Source organism: Pyrus communis, chromosome 10, assembly GCF_963583255.1.
Source record: "Pyrus communis chromosome 10, drPyrComm1.1, whole genome shotgun sequence".
NCBI classification, from domain to species: Eukaryota; Viridiplantae; Streptophyta; class Magnoliopsida; order Rosales; family Rosaceae; genus Pyrus; species Pyrus communis.
Genome location: NC_084812.1, coordinates 1,472,268 through 1,488,370, shown reverse-complemented (window position 1 = coordinate 1,488,370; position 16,103 = coordinate 1,472,268). Strand labels below are relative to the sequence as shown.

Below are 16,103 nucleotides of genomic sequence, written 5' to 3'. Positions count from 1 at the left end.
CGTCACCCCATTTGGGTTGTTCAGGTGTTAGACTTGAAAATTTGTCACATTTGAGGGGGTGTGTTGAAAATGAATCTCATATCGATGGGAGGAGGGACATTGTATGAGCTAGTAAGTAAGTTAAGCTACTCTCCATATTGTCAATTAGTTTTATGATGGAACCTCAACTTTCTGCACATAGTAACGTACGTTCAACTTCAAATGTAGTATTCCCTTATCATCTATACTTAATGAGAGTTTATACTATCATAGTCCTTTCATGCACATTTTTGTAACTTACATTCTTTGAACAAAAATTAACTATAGTCATAGAAGTAATTTTTTTTAGAGTTCATTAAAGTGAAAAATTCCCATGGTAACTAATGTCATATGTAGAACAATACTGTTTTGGGTGATGCTAAAAGATCATCTACTTGAACCATATTATGTGGCGACTGATGATTGAATTTCTTCTCTGAATCATCAAAGAAATAATCTAACCATCAACTACCGCATCACATGATTTACAAAATATGATTTTAAAACGTAATCTTCCTAGCATTTCCCTACTTTTTTTTTTTTAAGACAGAAGAGCTAATTACCTTCCTAAATTTGGAGAAACATATTATTATTCTCATTCTTTCTCTAGAAAAATAACCGTATAGGCCAATATAGGAAAGTAATGGAATCATCAAATTTAATGTTAAAATAGCATGATGAACTTTTGTTTTTCAAATTATATATATTGCTTGAGCATTGTATGTCAATATAACTAATTTTCCTTTCAAATTAAGTTCTCTTTGTACCCTCACGATACTTGTTCTTCTTGACCCTGGTTAGTTATACACGTTCACACTAACCTAACGTTTTCTTTCTGTATTTTTTTTATTTTGTTGTGAAATGGAGACTTGAGACTCTTTATAAATTCTCTACCACCTCATATTTTTTTGTCCAATATTTTAAAATATTAGCACGAAAATTCACATTAACTTGTGAAGTGTCAAAAGGTCCATAAATTTTTTTTATTTTAAGATAATCTCCGTAGAATATCTCTTTTCGTTCTTTAATTAGGTCAACCATTTGAGTTAGAGGCACATATGCAACCACCGCCACCCATATTTTTAGTTTTTAGACTAAATTCTGACCATTAATCTAAATTCTGCCCCGGCCCAAAAATACAGCCGAGCATGTAGGGTTTAGAAATTGATGGATGTACCACCTATTTGCTTAATTCATGGTTATGACATAGTCATGGACCTAAAATCTTGAGTTTCCCCTCAGAGCAGTTAAGTTGACGCGTTGAAAACACGTCCTGTTTCTGATATATTTCCATTAGGTAATTAACTCCATCAAACACTCCCAACAAACTTTTATTTTGTAATTAAATTTTAGGGCACGTCTCGTTGAGGCTGAGGAAATTTAGTTTCTTGAGTTGGTTTTTGTGCATGAAAATGGAGGTGGATATTTGTGAACAAGAGTTGGCCACGAATGCCGCCGCTTGCAGCCTGTTTCCGGCATCTCTATCTCCGCGGAGACTGCTCAGCAGCAGCGGTCGGAAGAACCATGCTTACCAAAAGCTGCCCCAGGAGCCGCTTACGCTCTTCGTCATCAAATTGGATGGTTCTAGCTTTGGTACATAAATTTAATATCATGCGCTGATCATGCTTTTTACGTACGTACATGCATCGTGTGTGTTGTGATTAATTGATTTTCTTCTTCTCAATGGAGGCAGAGATTCAAGTTTCGAAGACGGCGACCGTGGCCGAACTGAACGAGGCAGTGAAAGATGTTTTTAGTCAGTCGTCGATAGATGAAATGATTTCATGGTACGTATGAATACAATCTCGGCATGGATTTGGTTTGTTTTAAAGTAACTAGAAGGTATATATTTTGTACAATTTCTTTAATATATTTATACAAGAAAAAAGTGATTCAAGTAACTATTGAAATTTCCGAATAGGTCACATGTGTGGGGTAATTTTTGCTTATGCTATGAAGGTCAGAAGCTACTCGATTACAAAGCATTAATCCGACCTTTTGGAATCAAAGATGGCGATAAGGTTGTCTAGCTATATATTATTGTCACCTTTAAACTTCTGCTTTGAATTTTGAGAATTTAGAACAAATGATTTAATTTTTAAATCTCAATTGCTGAAATGATCAGTTTTCAATATATCATCAAATATTCTATTGTTATGTTATCAATATTTGATCAGTATTGTCTTCAATATTTGATTTTGATCAATTCAACAATTGAGATTTCATTTTTGATTATTTTACTAAATTTCCTTGAATTTTCATCTAATTTTTCTTGACTTCCAAGATTTAATGATATATTGTAATTTTGGTTTAAAATGTGCAGATATTTTTTGTTCGACATGCTTCAATAATTAAGTATGAGCGAGAAAAGCGGCGGATAGGGTTGTGGAGGAAAAGGATATGTGACATCTCTACTTATGAACAGCTGGTAAAGTTGTGATGATGATGAATGACAATCACACATGAATAATTTGTATGCATGCATGCATGCAATATTAGGGTTTGTAGACGAATGCTTCCACTTGAGAAATCCGATTCTTTCATTTTTTTTCTTAAGGCATGTACGTTTTTTATAGTTGTATATAGCAAGAATCACAGGGAACTTGTTAGTTAAAATCATGTGTACAGTCCAATGAACAGCCAGCAGAGAATGGTAAATTGTTGAAATATTTCATGGATCGATTACGAAAACTGAAATCGAGGTTACTAGATCTCCAGATGATCAGCTTCAGTTTGAAATCCGACTCTGCAGAGAGCATATATACACACTTATAGGAAGGTGCAGCATGACTAAGAGAGGAGAGGATGCAGATGAAGGCCAGGGCTTTATGTATCGAAATGGTAGATCATAAGAGGATTATATCTGTCTTCATCTGTATGTTTACAGCAAGTTTCAATAAATTTTAATGTAAGAGAGAATAAAAAAGTTGAAATTTCCAGAAGTTTTTTATTGTAATGCCATGTGGTATTACAAATCTGTTCATGGTACAAAACATAAATCTATTTCTTAATAGGGTGATGTTATTCATGTACGTCTCTTTTACGTCATATACACTCATCTTAATTTATGTTCTTTGATTCTCTTCAAATCATTTGATTTGATGGCCGAAAATTGAGAGATGTATGTGGAAGGTAAAAAAGGGTGTGTGGATATATAGCACCACCCTTAATATTATACCTTACTTCCATCACTCATATAAATCACGTTGATCGTTCGCCTATATGTTTTATAACACTGCAAAATTTCGATCAAAGTGGCTGACATTAATTAGCTGCAAATATATATCTCAAATGAGACGTAGGCGTGATGAATGATGATTCCAAAATATCAGATGTGAGCTCTCCTAGCCTCTTCCACTTGTCACTTTGGCTCGAAGATTTCATATACAACCGTTAACAAAAGGCGACCTTTGTTTCATTCAATCGTGTGTCAAGTCTGCAGTCCAGGAAAGGGATTGACTAAGCGCAACAATCATCTGCGTTGCTGCTTGCCAGTATTTAACGGAGAGTCTCTGATGCTCTTAGACTGGCTGTAGGTGAGCTGTTGAGTTCCGTCAGGTTTCTTCATTCGCCTTCCTTGTTGAGATAAACGAGAATTATGAGATAAAATGGCGAGGTCATTGACATCCTGCAACGGAGTAAGAACCCTCTCGACTTTATCCATTGTAGGGTGGGATTTTGGTCCCTACTAAGGCAGCTGTAAGCCAATTGTGAGACCTTCAGGACCCCTTTAATGGAGTAGTTCAATTCCAAGCGTGGATCCACTAGAAAGGAAAGCTTTCGCTTGTCAGCTAAATGTGGCCGAGCCCATGCCCCAAGGTTGGGCATTTCTTGTCCTTGGATCTTCTTCCTGTTAAAATCTTAACTAAAACTACACCAAGGCTTTATTTTCTCCTGAGTATGCACATCAGTTTTAGATGTCAAGTGTCCTGCGAAAACGAAGGGAACACAAATTGTACCGGTTAGACCTCCAATTTCTTATGAAACAAGAAACTCATACAGAGATCTTTGAGTTAATTATGTTCTGAACCAATAGGATTAAAAAATAAGTTCACATAGCTAAGCTCATTTGGACATTCATATTTCTCGAGTGCTTTGCTCTTAAGGTTTGACTCTCTTTTCTTTGAATGTAATACATATAAAACATGGACAATGATTGGATGCCCTCCCACTTCTGGTGCCCTCCTGTGCCCTCCTGTTTGTATGGTCACGGTTAAATCACGTTAACATTTTATATTACTATTCATTTTTATCTTATTATCTCTATAAAAAAAAATAATATAAAATGTTGACGTGGCTTAACTGTGACCACACAAAACAGGACGGCACGGAAGGGCAGACAATCCTTGTCCGTAAAACATACATGATAGCTATCAGTCTTCTTAAACTTCTAAGTATTACATAAGGATTGTACTGTATCAATTTCGAATGTCTCGAAAAATTTGAACCATCTGTTATGATCTTCCTTAACATACTCTGGAGTAGCACAGCCTTATGTTCCAACAACCCTAGTAGAAACATGCGTATTGTCTCCCTCAACCGGGATTTCGCCAAACCAAAATCTGAAAGCTTTGCATTGTAGGACAATAGGAGGCGAAAGATGGAGGATGTGTAATGAATTGAATTGTGAAAACCACATATGCCCTGCATAGCAAATATACCAAAACCCTTTTCAAGTTGGGACTTACTTGGTAACAAGGAGCCATATATTGGCCAACATGTAGGACCCCGAATTAGATCATGCGTATGATGAAGCCCAGTGATGGGATCAATCGTGATAGCACCGGGCTGATTATGGTCGTTTTCTGCTTGTGCGTCTTGTAAGCATGAATTATCTGGATGAACAACATCCAACTCAAATCATACATATTATCAAGCTCTATCATATTTAATACGAGTAAAGCTTTTACAAAAGTGTTAAGATTAGTCGTACATGCGTTTCAATTAAGATTTTAACTATTCTGACTTTGTGAGTCATACAAGCATGAATGGTCAGAACCAACGCCACCAAATTCGGAGAATTTCATGCATCAAATATGGTATCATGCTGGGGTTTGGGGATAATAATCCTAAAGAGTATGTGATTTGATGCTAGGGTTTATATGCTTCTTTTTACTAGTTTTCACTCCACCATCTGAAAAGCCAAGGTTGTGCATCAGAACACGAAGCCCCATTCCATCATCACCTTCAACTCAGTGGAGGTTGGTCGTTGTCATTCTTTGGGTCACACTCTCCAGTCTATTAATTTACATCCAATTTTTATTGCTGGAGCACTTTTTTGGTTCCAACTTCCAATGATGCTAATCTTGCCTCCGGAACTCAGGGAAAAAACATGGAATGGAAACCCTAAATATTTGAAGGATTCAGAACAGTCGGATTGTGAAGGGGGTGAGTCAATTTAAAATCACACTTCCACCATAGGAGATAATTTTTAGTCTGCCCGAATACGGGAAAATACGTCATATGTCATTATACAAGTGGATGAACATTTGAAAGAAAAAAACTTCATTCTATTTGTATAATAACATATAATGTACCATGTGTTTCAAGCACATTGAAAAATCTCTTCTACCCATAGAATATAGCATTTTAAATAACACATTCAAATACAGTTGTGCTTGCCACTCAGTACTACGGTTTGATGGTATTCCTCTTCACTTGGAAGTGAGAGGTTTTAGGCTCAAATCTTGTGGATGACGAATTCGATATCAAAGTAAGCTGTCCATTATGTGATTTAGCCGAACTTCCATCTCTTTAATGCAAAATATCGATGTTATAAAAAAATACAATCAGATCGACCGTCTGATAAATATCACTATCAATAAAACTGTAAAATAATGTGCAATTGCAAGTATACGTAGGCTTGACTTTGGGTTGGGCCTCTTACCCAGCCCATAAAAAATCATTAAAAAATGGAAAACGTAGAGAGAGAGAGAGGATTTAATTGACTTGCAATCCAGGGCGGCGCCGGCTCCTTGAACCAAACGACCGAGCAACGTCAAACAAAGCAAAAGATAATAAGAAACCTCACGACATGATAACGTCACACACGAGACCTCCAACTTCCCATACACTCTCAAGTACTGCCCAATAGAGACCATCCACGTACCCCACCAACAAACTTAACATCCATTCTTCTCTGACGTGTCGTCATCTGATTCGTGGCCCTCGTGAACCAGGCGTTATTCTATCACCAATCTCCTTACCGGTGATCCGCTCTGGAGGGAAACTCCAAAAGCCAAAAGCACCATGGGAGAAAGCAACACAGAAGCACCAAAGACTCAATGTCCGATTAAATTCTTTCCCGATATTATATTTCTCTGCCCATAAAACCTTGAAATTGTAATTGTTGCCAAATTTGGGGACATTAGGGGTTGGAATTGGAGGGGGTTGCGATCTGGATCGGAAATTAGGGTTGGAAATTGGGGGAAAACTGAGATCGAAACGGTGCGCTGCATGATAAGGAAGCCGACGGCGGGGGAGAGGCAGGAGGAAGAAGAGAAAGAGTGAGAGAAGGCAAAACATGTCTGCCGTAGTGTGCGGGAAGAGATCATCGATTTTCGAAGACAACTCGCTGCCGTCGACTTCCCCTCCCGTCTCCTCCGCTTCCAAGAGAATCCGCTGCTCTTCTTCTTCCTCCCCTGTTCGCTTCTCTCATCCCTCCACGACGTCGTTTGCTGCCTCGCATTTGATCGAACACCTCAGGGCCGTTTTCCCGGACATGGACAACCAGGTTCACATTTCATTCATTTTTCTCCTTTTTTTTTCATTATTTAATCAATTCTGTGTAATTATGTTGGAATTGTTCATTTTTATTGTTATATGCATCATTCGAAGGGATGAATTTGATTGCTTGGATTGGATTGGATAGGATAGGACTGGATTGGGTTAGCGAGCCTAATTTAAATGCCCAGTATTAAAGGGAATGCATCTTCTTAGTTTTCGGCGTACCCGAATTTCGTATGCCATGATTATCGTGAATTGTTTAGTTCAATTGTGAAACTACAAATGGAATTCCTCTTGCATTTTCGTGTGTTCGGGGTGTTTTTATGATAATTGGTTTGAGTCTAGTTGATCATTTCGTGGCATATTACATGTTTCTCTATCATTTTTTTATATTAAATCTTCGTTCTCTGGCATATTTGCTTTGTTGCATTTCTGATTATCCGACTGCCAAGAAGTGTATGTTTACATACATATACGTATGTGTGCGTGCGTGTGTACACACACACACTATACAAGGGAGTTAAACATGTGTGACACGGATGCACGCTGCCCCTATAATGTGGTTGGTTGCATTGACTTCGTTGTGCAACTCGATCAACAACCCAACGTGATTGGTGACCTCCCGTAATTGAAACTCCACATGTGTATGCGCACTATTTTTTTTCTTGTCATAGGTTCTTAATATCCTTCAACTTTGGAGGACGTGCATCATATCTAGTTAATTAAGATGACAAGTTACTAAGCATTTTGAAATTATTATCCTAGCTTCTGGAGGGAGCACTTGAAGAATGTGGTGGTGATTTGGATTCGGCTATCAAAAGTTTGAATGAGCTACGTTTAGGTTGTGCAGCAGGAAAATCTGATATAGCGTCAGAAGCAAATGTGCAACTCCAATCACAAAGTATGAGCAGATACTTTCTTGCTTTACCTAGAAAGTTATATCGTTGTCTCACCTTCCACAGGGCTTAACACTGTGATAGTCTTTCAAGAAGTGAATCTATAAGTTTTTTGGTAATCTTGCTAGTAGTGTAGACATTAAGTGGGGTGGATCAATATTTTGTTTCAGGTGCGGTAGCAACAAATGGAGAGGTTGCAATTACCGATGATCCATCAGTGCAAAATAACCTTCCCAAGGATGGAGCGGAGTGGGTGGAGCTCGTTGTCAGAGAGATGATGAGTGCCTCTAACATGGATGATGCTAAAGCTCGTGCTTCAAGAGTGCTTGAGGCTTTGGAGAAGTCTATTAGTGCTCGTGCAACCACAGAGGTAGCCCAAAGCTTTCGCCAGGTACGACCTCTTAATTACATATATTGCATGTCCAATATATGTCTCTTTGTCTAGTTACTTCTTGTTTTTTTCTTCCCTTGGCAGTTAGTTGAAAACCGGGGGAATGTTTTTCTTTTCATAATGGCTTAGCTGTACTTATGTTTTTCCTTGTTGTAGGAAAATATGATGCTGAAGGAACAATTGGAAGCTATTATTCAGGAAAATACAATTTTAAAGCGGGCTGTATCCACTCAGCATGAACGGCAGAAGGAGTTTGAAGATAGAGGCCAGGAATTGCAGCATCTGAAGCAACTGGTGGCCCAGTACCAGGAACAATTGAGAACCCTCGAGGTTGAGCTCAGGAACCTAATCACTATACAACCTTATATTTCGATGGAAGTTTGGGAGCAGAACATGGTCTTGTTTGCTTTATACAAACAGCTCATTACATGATCTCCTTGCTAGCCTGTTACCGTTCCTTTTTAAGTTGTTCTTCATCCTGGTCATTGCTTGCTTAAGTTTTCTAAATTCTTCGTTGCTGATCACTATCGTTTGATTACTTCTTTTATACCTTTTCAGGTGAACAACTATGCACTTACAATGCACCTAAAGCAGGCACAACAAAGCAGCTCCATCCCAGGGCATTTTCATCCGGATGTTTTCTAAAGAATTTGTATACAGATAAACGTTTCTTCGGCTTTGTGGATGGATCACGTGCTTTCGTGTGTAAGTTTTAATGACATGAAGGGACTTCAAACTGTATTTGTGTTGATTGGGAAATCACAACTCAGTTTCGTTGAAACACGAAGTCAGGGATATGTTCTGGTTGCCATTTGGCCGATGTCTGTAATTCGGAATTATTTGGAGGCACAATGATGTTATGTAGGTTTTATAGGAAGAAACATTTAGTGATTTAATTGTATCTTTATACTTAAATTAAAGATGGTTTATGCTTTAAACCCTTTTATTCAATCGAATTCGTCGGCTGAATTCTTGTACATTCCATGCATCCTCTACAATTTTTTGTGTCCACCAAGTGACCGTACAGATCCAAAATTTGATGTCAGTTATCATCTGTGAATGGCATCTTTGCTTCCGTGGGCATCGCTCATTCCTTTGTCTTTTCCCCGATTTTTGCTCTATGCAGAAACCCAAGCGTTAAGCCAGCAACACTTCCAAATGCCATTTCGATGGGCAGTGAAACTCGCATGTGTGGTTTTTGCCGGGGTTTCGTGAGGTATTGAAAGATGAAAGATAAACTTTGAAAGGTACGATCTCTCTGGTATTCTACCTCTATCTATCCCGGGTTGTTCGCAGGTGGATGTGAACAAGTTGTGTGGTTTGTAAGAGACTTGTAACTTAAGTAATTAAGAGTGTTTATCGCTGCACTCAACTTGAGGTCTTGTTCCCGAAATTTATTTTCTCAAAATCGTTTGAATTTCTGTATATAAAAAGTAAGTGGGAATTGATTACCAAAAATAAGTAAGTAGGAATATGAATTGGAGGAGGATTATCTACCCTTTTATCTCCCTACCCTTTCATGATCTTCTATTTGAACGGTCACGGTTAAGTCACGTTAACATCTTATATTAATTTTTTTTATATAGATAATAAGACAAAAAATAATGTATGAGATAAGGAGATGGAAGGGGATGAGAATAGAAAGGTAGATAATCCTCCTCCATATGAATTTGCCGTTTCGTACATGCAAGGGATCTCTTTAGCACCATAAATTTGACTTTCTCTGAATCACTTTGATTACTCGATGGACAGGGAAATTGCTTCATGAAGACGGCACTATTCTATGTTGCAGAAAATTTTGATATAGCAGCAGAAATACGGATGTCGCTTCAATGCCACAATTGTTTTAGCTGAGAAATTTTATTTTTACAATTATTCAAATATTTTATATACAATCTTAATCGTTTAGAAATATATATAATGATCCCTTTCAACTTTTTCTTTTGGCTTTTGCTTTTGTTCCTTTTTTAATGCAAATGCCAACGAAGATCCTAGGCTGTATTGATTTATTCACAATATGCTTTCAGCCAGCCATGAAATTTTCAATTGGGCACATGTCTAGACAGAAAACTACAAACATGGCCTAGTGATGAGTTTTTGGAAACTTCACAGGCTTAAAAAATATTTAAATTGCTGACAACATCTGTTTTTCTTTTTGGCCTCAAGCTGACAACAGTTGTGTGAAACTATAACACAGAAAACAAAACATGGTAAGCGGCTAATAACTCAATTAGTTAAGAGCATTCAACAAGCGGTTTGTTGCTCAGTTGGTTAAGAATATTCACCTTTTGTCTCAAGATTTTGATTTCGAGTTCAATTTCATTCTTCCCGATATTGCTTGTATAGAAAAGAATTGCAATACATCATATGCTGTTGAACTCATCAAGGTTGGAGAAATATTACAGATAATAATATCACACAGCAAGAGGGGGTAAAAGGTAAATGTCTATTGAAAACCCATAAGGGCATTGACCATGATGGTCTGTCTGCCAATGAAAAGTTAAAATAAACTAATTTAGAGAGAGACAGCAATGAAGGCTACTACTTTAGAGAGAGACAGCAAAGAAGGTTGGTTAGGGAGGAATGGCATCCTATGCCATGACACAGGGTGGTTGTGAGTTGAAGATGAAGCTGCAAATTAATCAATGTCTGGTTTTTCTTGTTTCCCATACAACTTGGTGCATGTGTTTGGACACGAGGAATACCTACCTAAACCTGAGAAACGGCATCTCAATCCAATCAGATAGTATGAAGTTGTTTCGGTAACAAGTTGATGAAGGGTGATGAAACTTATTGGATCTTTGGAGGTAAGAGTACCTAAACTTGAGAAACGATGTCTCAAGCCAATTATGCATACCATTTAATGCAAGAAGTTGATGATGGTAATTAAATCTTACTAGCTTTGGAAGTAGGAGCTTAATTAGAGATCAATACCTAATTAGTGGGCTAATAGAAGTCCTCCACCTTTCATCATCCTCTTGAACTCATCAAAATTAACCATACCATCTCCATCCCTATCAACTTTTTTCACCATCTCCTTACAATCCTCCACCTTATTCCCCTCTCTCAATCCCAAAGAACACAACACCATCGCCAACTCCTCCACCGAAATCAACCCATCTTTATCCTTATCAAACACACCAAACGCCTCCTTCAACTCCTGCTCCTCCTCCGCTCCTCCCCCATCCCCGCCCTCCACTCCCCCATCATCCCGACGGCGCATGGACCCGCACAGCATGCAAAACTCATCAAAGTCAATCAACCCATCTCCATTAGCATCCACCTTCTTCACCATTTCTTCCACCTCCGCATCACTCATAAAAATCCTGATATTCTTCAGTGACTCCTTGAGCTCCTGCTTTGTGATGAACCCGTCACTGTTCTTGTCGAATGTGGCAAACATTTGCTTCAGCTCCGCCGCCTGATCTGCTACTTTTGGTTGCGGATTAATACTATTCACAACAAGATTATCTTTGTCCTTGCTTGGAGTGGTAGTAGGAGTGGAGTAGGGATTGGACAAAGATTGAAACCAAGCAAGGAGCTTGGTGGTGGGAAAACGAAAGAAAATATTGACAAGGCCAGCTATGAATAAGACTGCTAATAAAAGTATAGTGGTTACCGCCATTTTTTCTGTTTTTTTTTTTTTTTTTTTTTCAGCTACTAAGGAGAAGAAAATGATAAGGAAGAAGAAGGAGAAGAAGAAGAAGAAAGAAGACGAGGAGGCAAAGAGCAAGGAGAAGAACTGACTTTGTCGTCTTATCAAAGTCTTTGGTAAAATCTTCCAAATTACATCTTCCAGCACTACGCGGTTTTTGGTATGCTTTTCGATTCCATTGTCCCACAAACCGCGTGATCTCAACATAAAATAATGCGACACTTTAACATACATTTGTTTTCTTATTAATTAGCTTCATGTGATTACTTACTAATTGTATGTATTATTTTTGCTAACAGTAGTACTCTCAAAGTTGACTTCCAATTATACATGGGTACACTGCCCTAATTTGGAGGGAGTTCTTTGCCCGACTATCTGCGTACGGCATCATAGACAATTAGCCTATCAGGTGAGTTTGAGTGCGTGTTCCAAACAGACAACTCTCTGTGTGTGAGCGCATGGTCGCATAGCTACATGGTCCGCCTATAGGATGGTGAAATTTCTTCCTAACTAGAGCTACTTAAACACAAGGTCATCTTATTCACGAAGAGGTGACTTAATGATAGAGGATGAATTCCTGACATATATTATTAAATCTTAGCTTTCAAGAACTCAGAGATGTAGAAAATATCTTCTTCTCATTTCACAAAGACATCTGTACAATACATTTACATCAGAATATATAGAGACAATTCTATTGACAAAACTGACCTCAACATACATCAATTAATTACACATCTACCCTTGTCTAACTAACTCCAACTATACAATTACTACTAGACACTTTACACCCCCTCAAGCTGAGACTGGGGACAGGAAAAGTGCCAAGAGGAAGCTTGGATTGCAGAAAACAGAATATGTGTTGTGATAGAGATTTGGTATGAATATCAGCTAATTGATCTTGGCTGCAGACATAAAGAACTTTAATCAAATGTGCCAAGACTAGCTCCCGAATGTAATGATAATCCACTTCGACATGCTTTGTCCGAGCATGAAACACAGGATTGGAGGCAAGAGAAATAGCTGAAATGTTATCACACCAAAGAGTGGGAACTTTAGACAAAGGAAAGTTGATATCAGAAAAAACTTTGCAAATCCAAGTGATTTCAGCGGCAGTGTGGGCTAAAGCTCGATATTCAGCTTCGGTAGACGATCTGGCAACAGTGGGTTGCTTTTTAGCATTCCAACTAACCAGATTTGGACCCAGAAAAACACAGAAACCAGTAGTAGACCGTCTATCAAAGGTACAACCGGCCCAGTCAGCATCAGAGTAAGCCGTGAGGTCAAGAGAACCCTTTTTAAACCAAAGACCTTGTGTAAGGGTGCCTTTTAAAAACCGAAGAATGCGTTTGACAGCCTGCATGTGTTGGTCCCGTGGGGAATGCATAAACTGACACACTTGGTTTACTGCAAAAGAGAGATCAGGCCTCGTCCAAGTAAGATATTGTAAGCCACCCACCAGAGATCGATATTCAGTGGGGTCAGAGAGTAAAGAACCACTGTGATCAAGTTTAGTAGTACCAAGGGGAGTGACACACGGTTTGGCACCTGCCATGTTTGCCTTGTTAAGAAGATCAAGGGAGTATTTACTTTGATGCATGAAGAGACCATCAGAAGTTCTTTGCACCTCCAATCCCAAGAAGTAATGGAGGGGCCCCAAATCCTTAACAGGAAAAGCTTGACTGAGTGTGTGAATAAAACGTTGACAGACAGTGGCATTAGGTCCGGTGACAAGAATGTCATCGACATAGACCAAAACAAGAACAGGAACCGAAGCTTAAAGAACAAAGAGAGAAGCATCGGATGAGGACTGCTTGAACCTAAGAGTGCACAGAACGTGGAACAGTTTATCAAACCAAGCCCGAGGGGCTTGTTTTAAGCCATACAGAGATTTCTTGAGTTGGCAGACATAACTAGGAAGATTGGAATCAGTGAAACCAGGTGGCTGAGTCATAAAAACATCTTCCTTGAGATCTCCATGTAAGAAGGCATTACTGATGTCCAATTGATGCAGAAAACAGTCATACTGAACAACCAAGGTTAATAAAACTCGAATGGTGACTGGCTTAGCTACGGGACTGAAGGTGTCTTGATAGTCAACGCCCTCTTTTTGATGAAATCCTTTGGCCACTAACCGAGCCTTGTACCGATCCACTGTACCATCAGGTTTCCTCTTAATGCGAAACACCCATTTGCAGCCAACAATGTTTTGAGACGGAGAGTGGGGAACCAATGTCCAAGTACCAGTAAGTTGAAGAGCATTAAACTCTTCTTGCATAGCCTGTCTCCAATGTGCATACTTAGAGGCTTGTAAGTATGTGGAAGGGACAAAATCAACATCAACAGGTAAGGGATGTTTTGTGGCAGAATAGGCTTTGGGTTTAAAAATGCCTGCTTTGGATCGAGTAAGCATAGGATGGGTGTTAGGGGCTGTAGAAGTGGATGCAGGAGCGGATAATAAAGGTGGAGAGGAAACAGGCTCATTGGAAGGTGCAGGGGATTGTACTGTAGGATTGATAGGAGAAGTGGAGGCCGGAGAGGGGGAAATAGGAATCTGGGGAATGGAGAAGTGCAAATCAATAGGGGAAGGTGGAGAATGAGAGTCTGGAGAAACAACCGCAGAAGAAGAACGAAGAAAGGGGAACTGTGTCTCATTGAATTGGACATGACGTGAAATATATATACGCTGATTAGTAGGATCAAGGCACCGATAGCCCTTATGCTGCAAACTATAGCCCAAAAACACACATTCTGTACTCTTCCCTTCTAACTTGGAGTGAATATACGGCTTTAACCAGGGATAACAGGAGCAACCAAAAACCTTCAGCTTGGAGTAATCAGGAATGGATTTGAATAAGATTTCCCATGGAGAGTGATGCAAGCTGGAAATAGGCAGGCGATTTATCAGATAAACAGCAGTAGAGAAGGCTTCGACCCAATACAGATGAGGGACTTTGGAAGCAACTAAGAGAGTCTGTGCGGTCTCAACCAAATGCCTGTGCTTCCGTTCAACACAGCCATTTTGTTCCGGTGTATGTGGACAGCTGAGTTGATGAGAGATACCATGACCTTGAAGAAAGGATTTAAACTGATTACTTGTAAATTCACCCCCTGAATCGGACCTCAAACATTTGATTTTATTACCAACAGAATTTTCAACATAGGTCTTGAATACAACAAAAGTGGAAAATACATCAGATTTGGCCTTTAAAGGAAAGAACCAAGAGTACTTGCTGTAATCATCAACTATTAAAAGATAGTACTTATAGCCACAAGCAGAAACTACGGGAGCAGGGCCCCAAACATCACAATGTAACAAATGGAGACTAGTAGGAGAAACAGAACTAGAGTGCTTGAATGGTAGCTTGTGATTCTTAGCAATTGCACAGTCCGAGCAGAAGAAATCAACAGAGTGCTTTCCTTGCAGTGCAAGTTTATTGGCAGACAGAACGCGCCTGAAGATAGCAGTAGAAGGATGCCCCAAGCGACTGTGCCAAATAGTCATAGGGGCTTTAGTACCGACTAAAGCATGAGGGGAGGAACAAGATGGAGATAAAGAAGCAGGGATACCTTGAAAGGTGTAGAAACCATTATTAACCGGTCCCTGCAAAAGCATCTTCCCCGTAGAACGATCCTTAACAACAGAACCATCGGAATGCAAAGTCAAAGAGCAGTAGTTATCCTTGAGAAATTGGTATGCAGAGAGTAAATTGTGCTTCATTGTCGGAACATGTAACACATTGTTCAATTTAAAAGAAGCATGAGCAGTATTTAACAATGTACTGCCAGTATGATGAATGGACAAACCTTTACCATCGCCGATATACACCTTGTCTTCACCAGTGTAAGGAGTAGGAGAAGAGAGATTGGAGATGTCATGAGTGACATGGGAGGTAGCACCAGAATCTAGAATCCAGGAAGGAGAAGGCTTGGAAGCATAATGAGTGTACATAGCAGCAAGTTTAGTAGGAGGTACTTTCCCAAAGATATCTGGATTCATTCGGTCATAGCAATCAATAGCTTCATGACTTGATGATCCGCAGATTTGACAATTTGTACGACCACCAGAAGTATTAGGAGAACGAAAGCCTTGATGGTTGTACCTTTGGAAACCAGAATTAGAGTGAGAACCCCGATTGTTGCCATGATAGTTGCGATTGCCTCTGTTGTTGTGAAAACGAGTATTGGTCCGGCCACGATTAGAGTTGTAGCGAGAAGAATTCTGCATAGGTTGATTCTGCATAGGATGATTCTGAGCTGCATAAGCCTGAGAAGAATGTGGTGTAGGAATGAGAGGTGGTTGATTCTGAGCTGCATAAGCATGAAACGGTTCAGTAGCAACCGATTTCTTTCGACGAGCCATTGACAATTCCTTTGTAAGAAGAAGACCATGCAGTTCATCCAAAGTAGTAGATGA

The 16,103-nt window shown here is 39.2% G+C and overlaps 3 protein-coding genes across 3 annotated transcripts; 2 read left to right on the top strand and 1 right to left on the bottom strand.

Annotated features, from left to right (window-relative positions):
• The first annotated feature begins 1,097 nt into the window (after positions 1-1,097).
• LOC137746524 (uncharacterized) lies at positions 1,098-2,970 on the top strand. The gene is made up of 4 exons (XM_068486546.1): positions 1,098-1,611; positions 1,712-1,805; positions 1,940-2,039; positions 2,342-2,970. Exons 1-4 carry the CDS (start codon positions 1,425-1,427, stop codon positions 2,456-2,458), a joined length of 498 nt encoding a protein of 165 aa, XP_068342647.1. The 5' UTR covers positions 1,098-1,424; the 3' UTR covers positions 2,459-2,970.
• Positions 2,971-6,184: 3,214 nt separating this feature from the next.
• LOC137747414 (uncharacterized) lies at positions 6,185-8,977 on the top strand. The gene is made up of 5 exons (XM_068487519.1): positions 6,185-6,751; positions 7,510-7,645; positions 7,811-8,031; positions 8,188-8,361; positions 8,590-8,977. The coding sequence occupies exons 1-5, from the start codon at positions 6,542-6,544 to the stop codon at positions 8,674-8,676; spliced, it is 828 nt and encodes a 275-aa protein (XP_068343620.1). The 5' UTR covers positions 6,185-6,541; the 3' UTR covers positions 8,677-8,977.
• Positions 8,978-10,016: 1,039 nt separating this feature from the next.
• On the bottom strand, positions 10,017-11,904 carry LOC137748230 (probable calcium-binding protein CML17). The gene has a single exon (XM_068488345.1). It carries the CDS (start codon positions 11,891-11,893, stop codon positions 10,970-10,972), a length of 924 nt encoding a protein of 307 aa, XP_068344446.1. The 5' UTR covers positions 11,894-11,904; the 3' UTR covers positions 10,017-10,969.
• Positions 11,905-16,103: the final 4,199 nt, after the last annotated feature.

Bases quoted from the DNA above. Each gene is read 5' to 3' on its own strand.
- LOC137746524 (XM_068486546.1), top strand. From the start codon at position 1,425: ATGAAAATGGAGGTGGATATTTGTGAACAAGAGTTGGCCACGAATGCC. The intron at 1,612-1,711 runs GTACATAAATTT...CAATGGAGGCAG, and splicing joins ATTGGATGGTTCTAGCTTTG to AGATTCAAGTTTCGAAGACG. The intron at 2,040-2,341 runs GTTGTCTAGCTA...TAAAATGTGCAG, and splicing joins GAATCAAAGATGGCGATAAG to ATATTTTTTGTTCGACATGC.
- LOC137747414 (XM_068487519.1), top strand. From the start codon at position 6,542: ATGTCTGCCGTAGTGTGCGGGAAGAGATCATCGATTTTCGAAGACAAC. The intron at 7,646-7,810 runs GTATGAGCAGAT...ATTTTGTTTCAG, and splicing joins TGTGCAACTCCAATCACAAA to GTGCGGTAGCAACAAATGGA. The intron at 8,362-8,589 runs GTTGAGCTCAGG...ATACCTTTTCAG, and splicing joins AACAATTGAGAACCCTCGAG to GTGAACAACTATGCACTTAC.
- LOC137748230 (XM_068488345.1), bottom strand. From the start codon at position 11,893: ATGTTGAGATCACGCGGTTTGTGGGACAATGGAATCGAAAAGCATACC.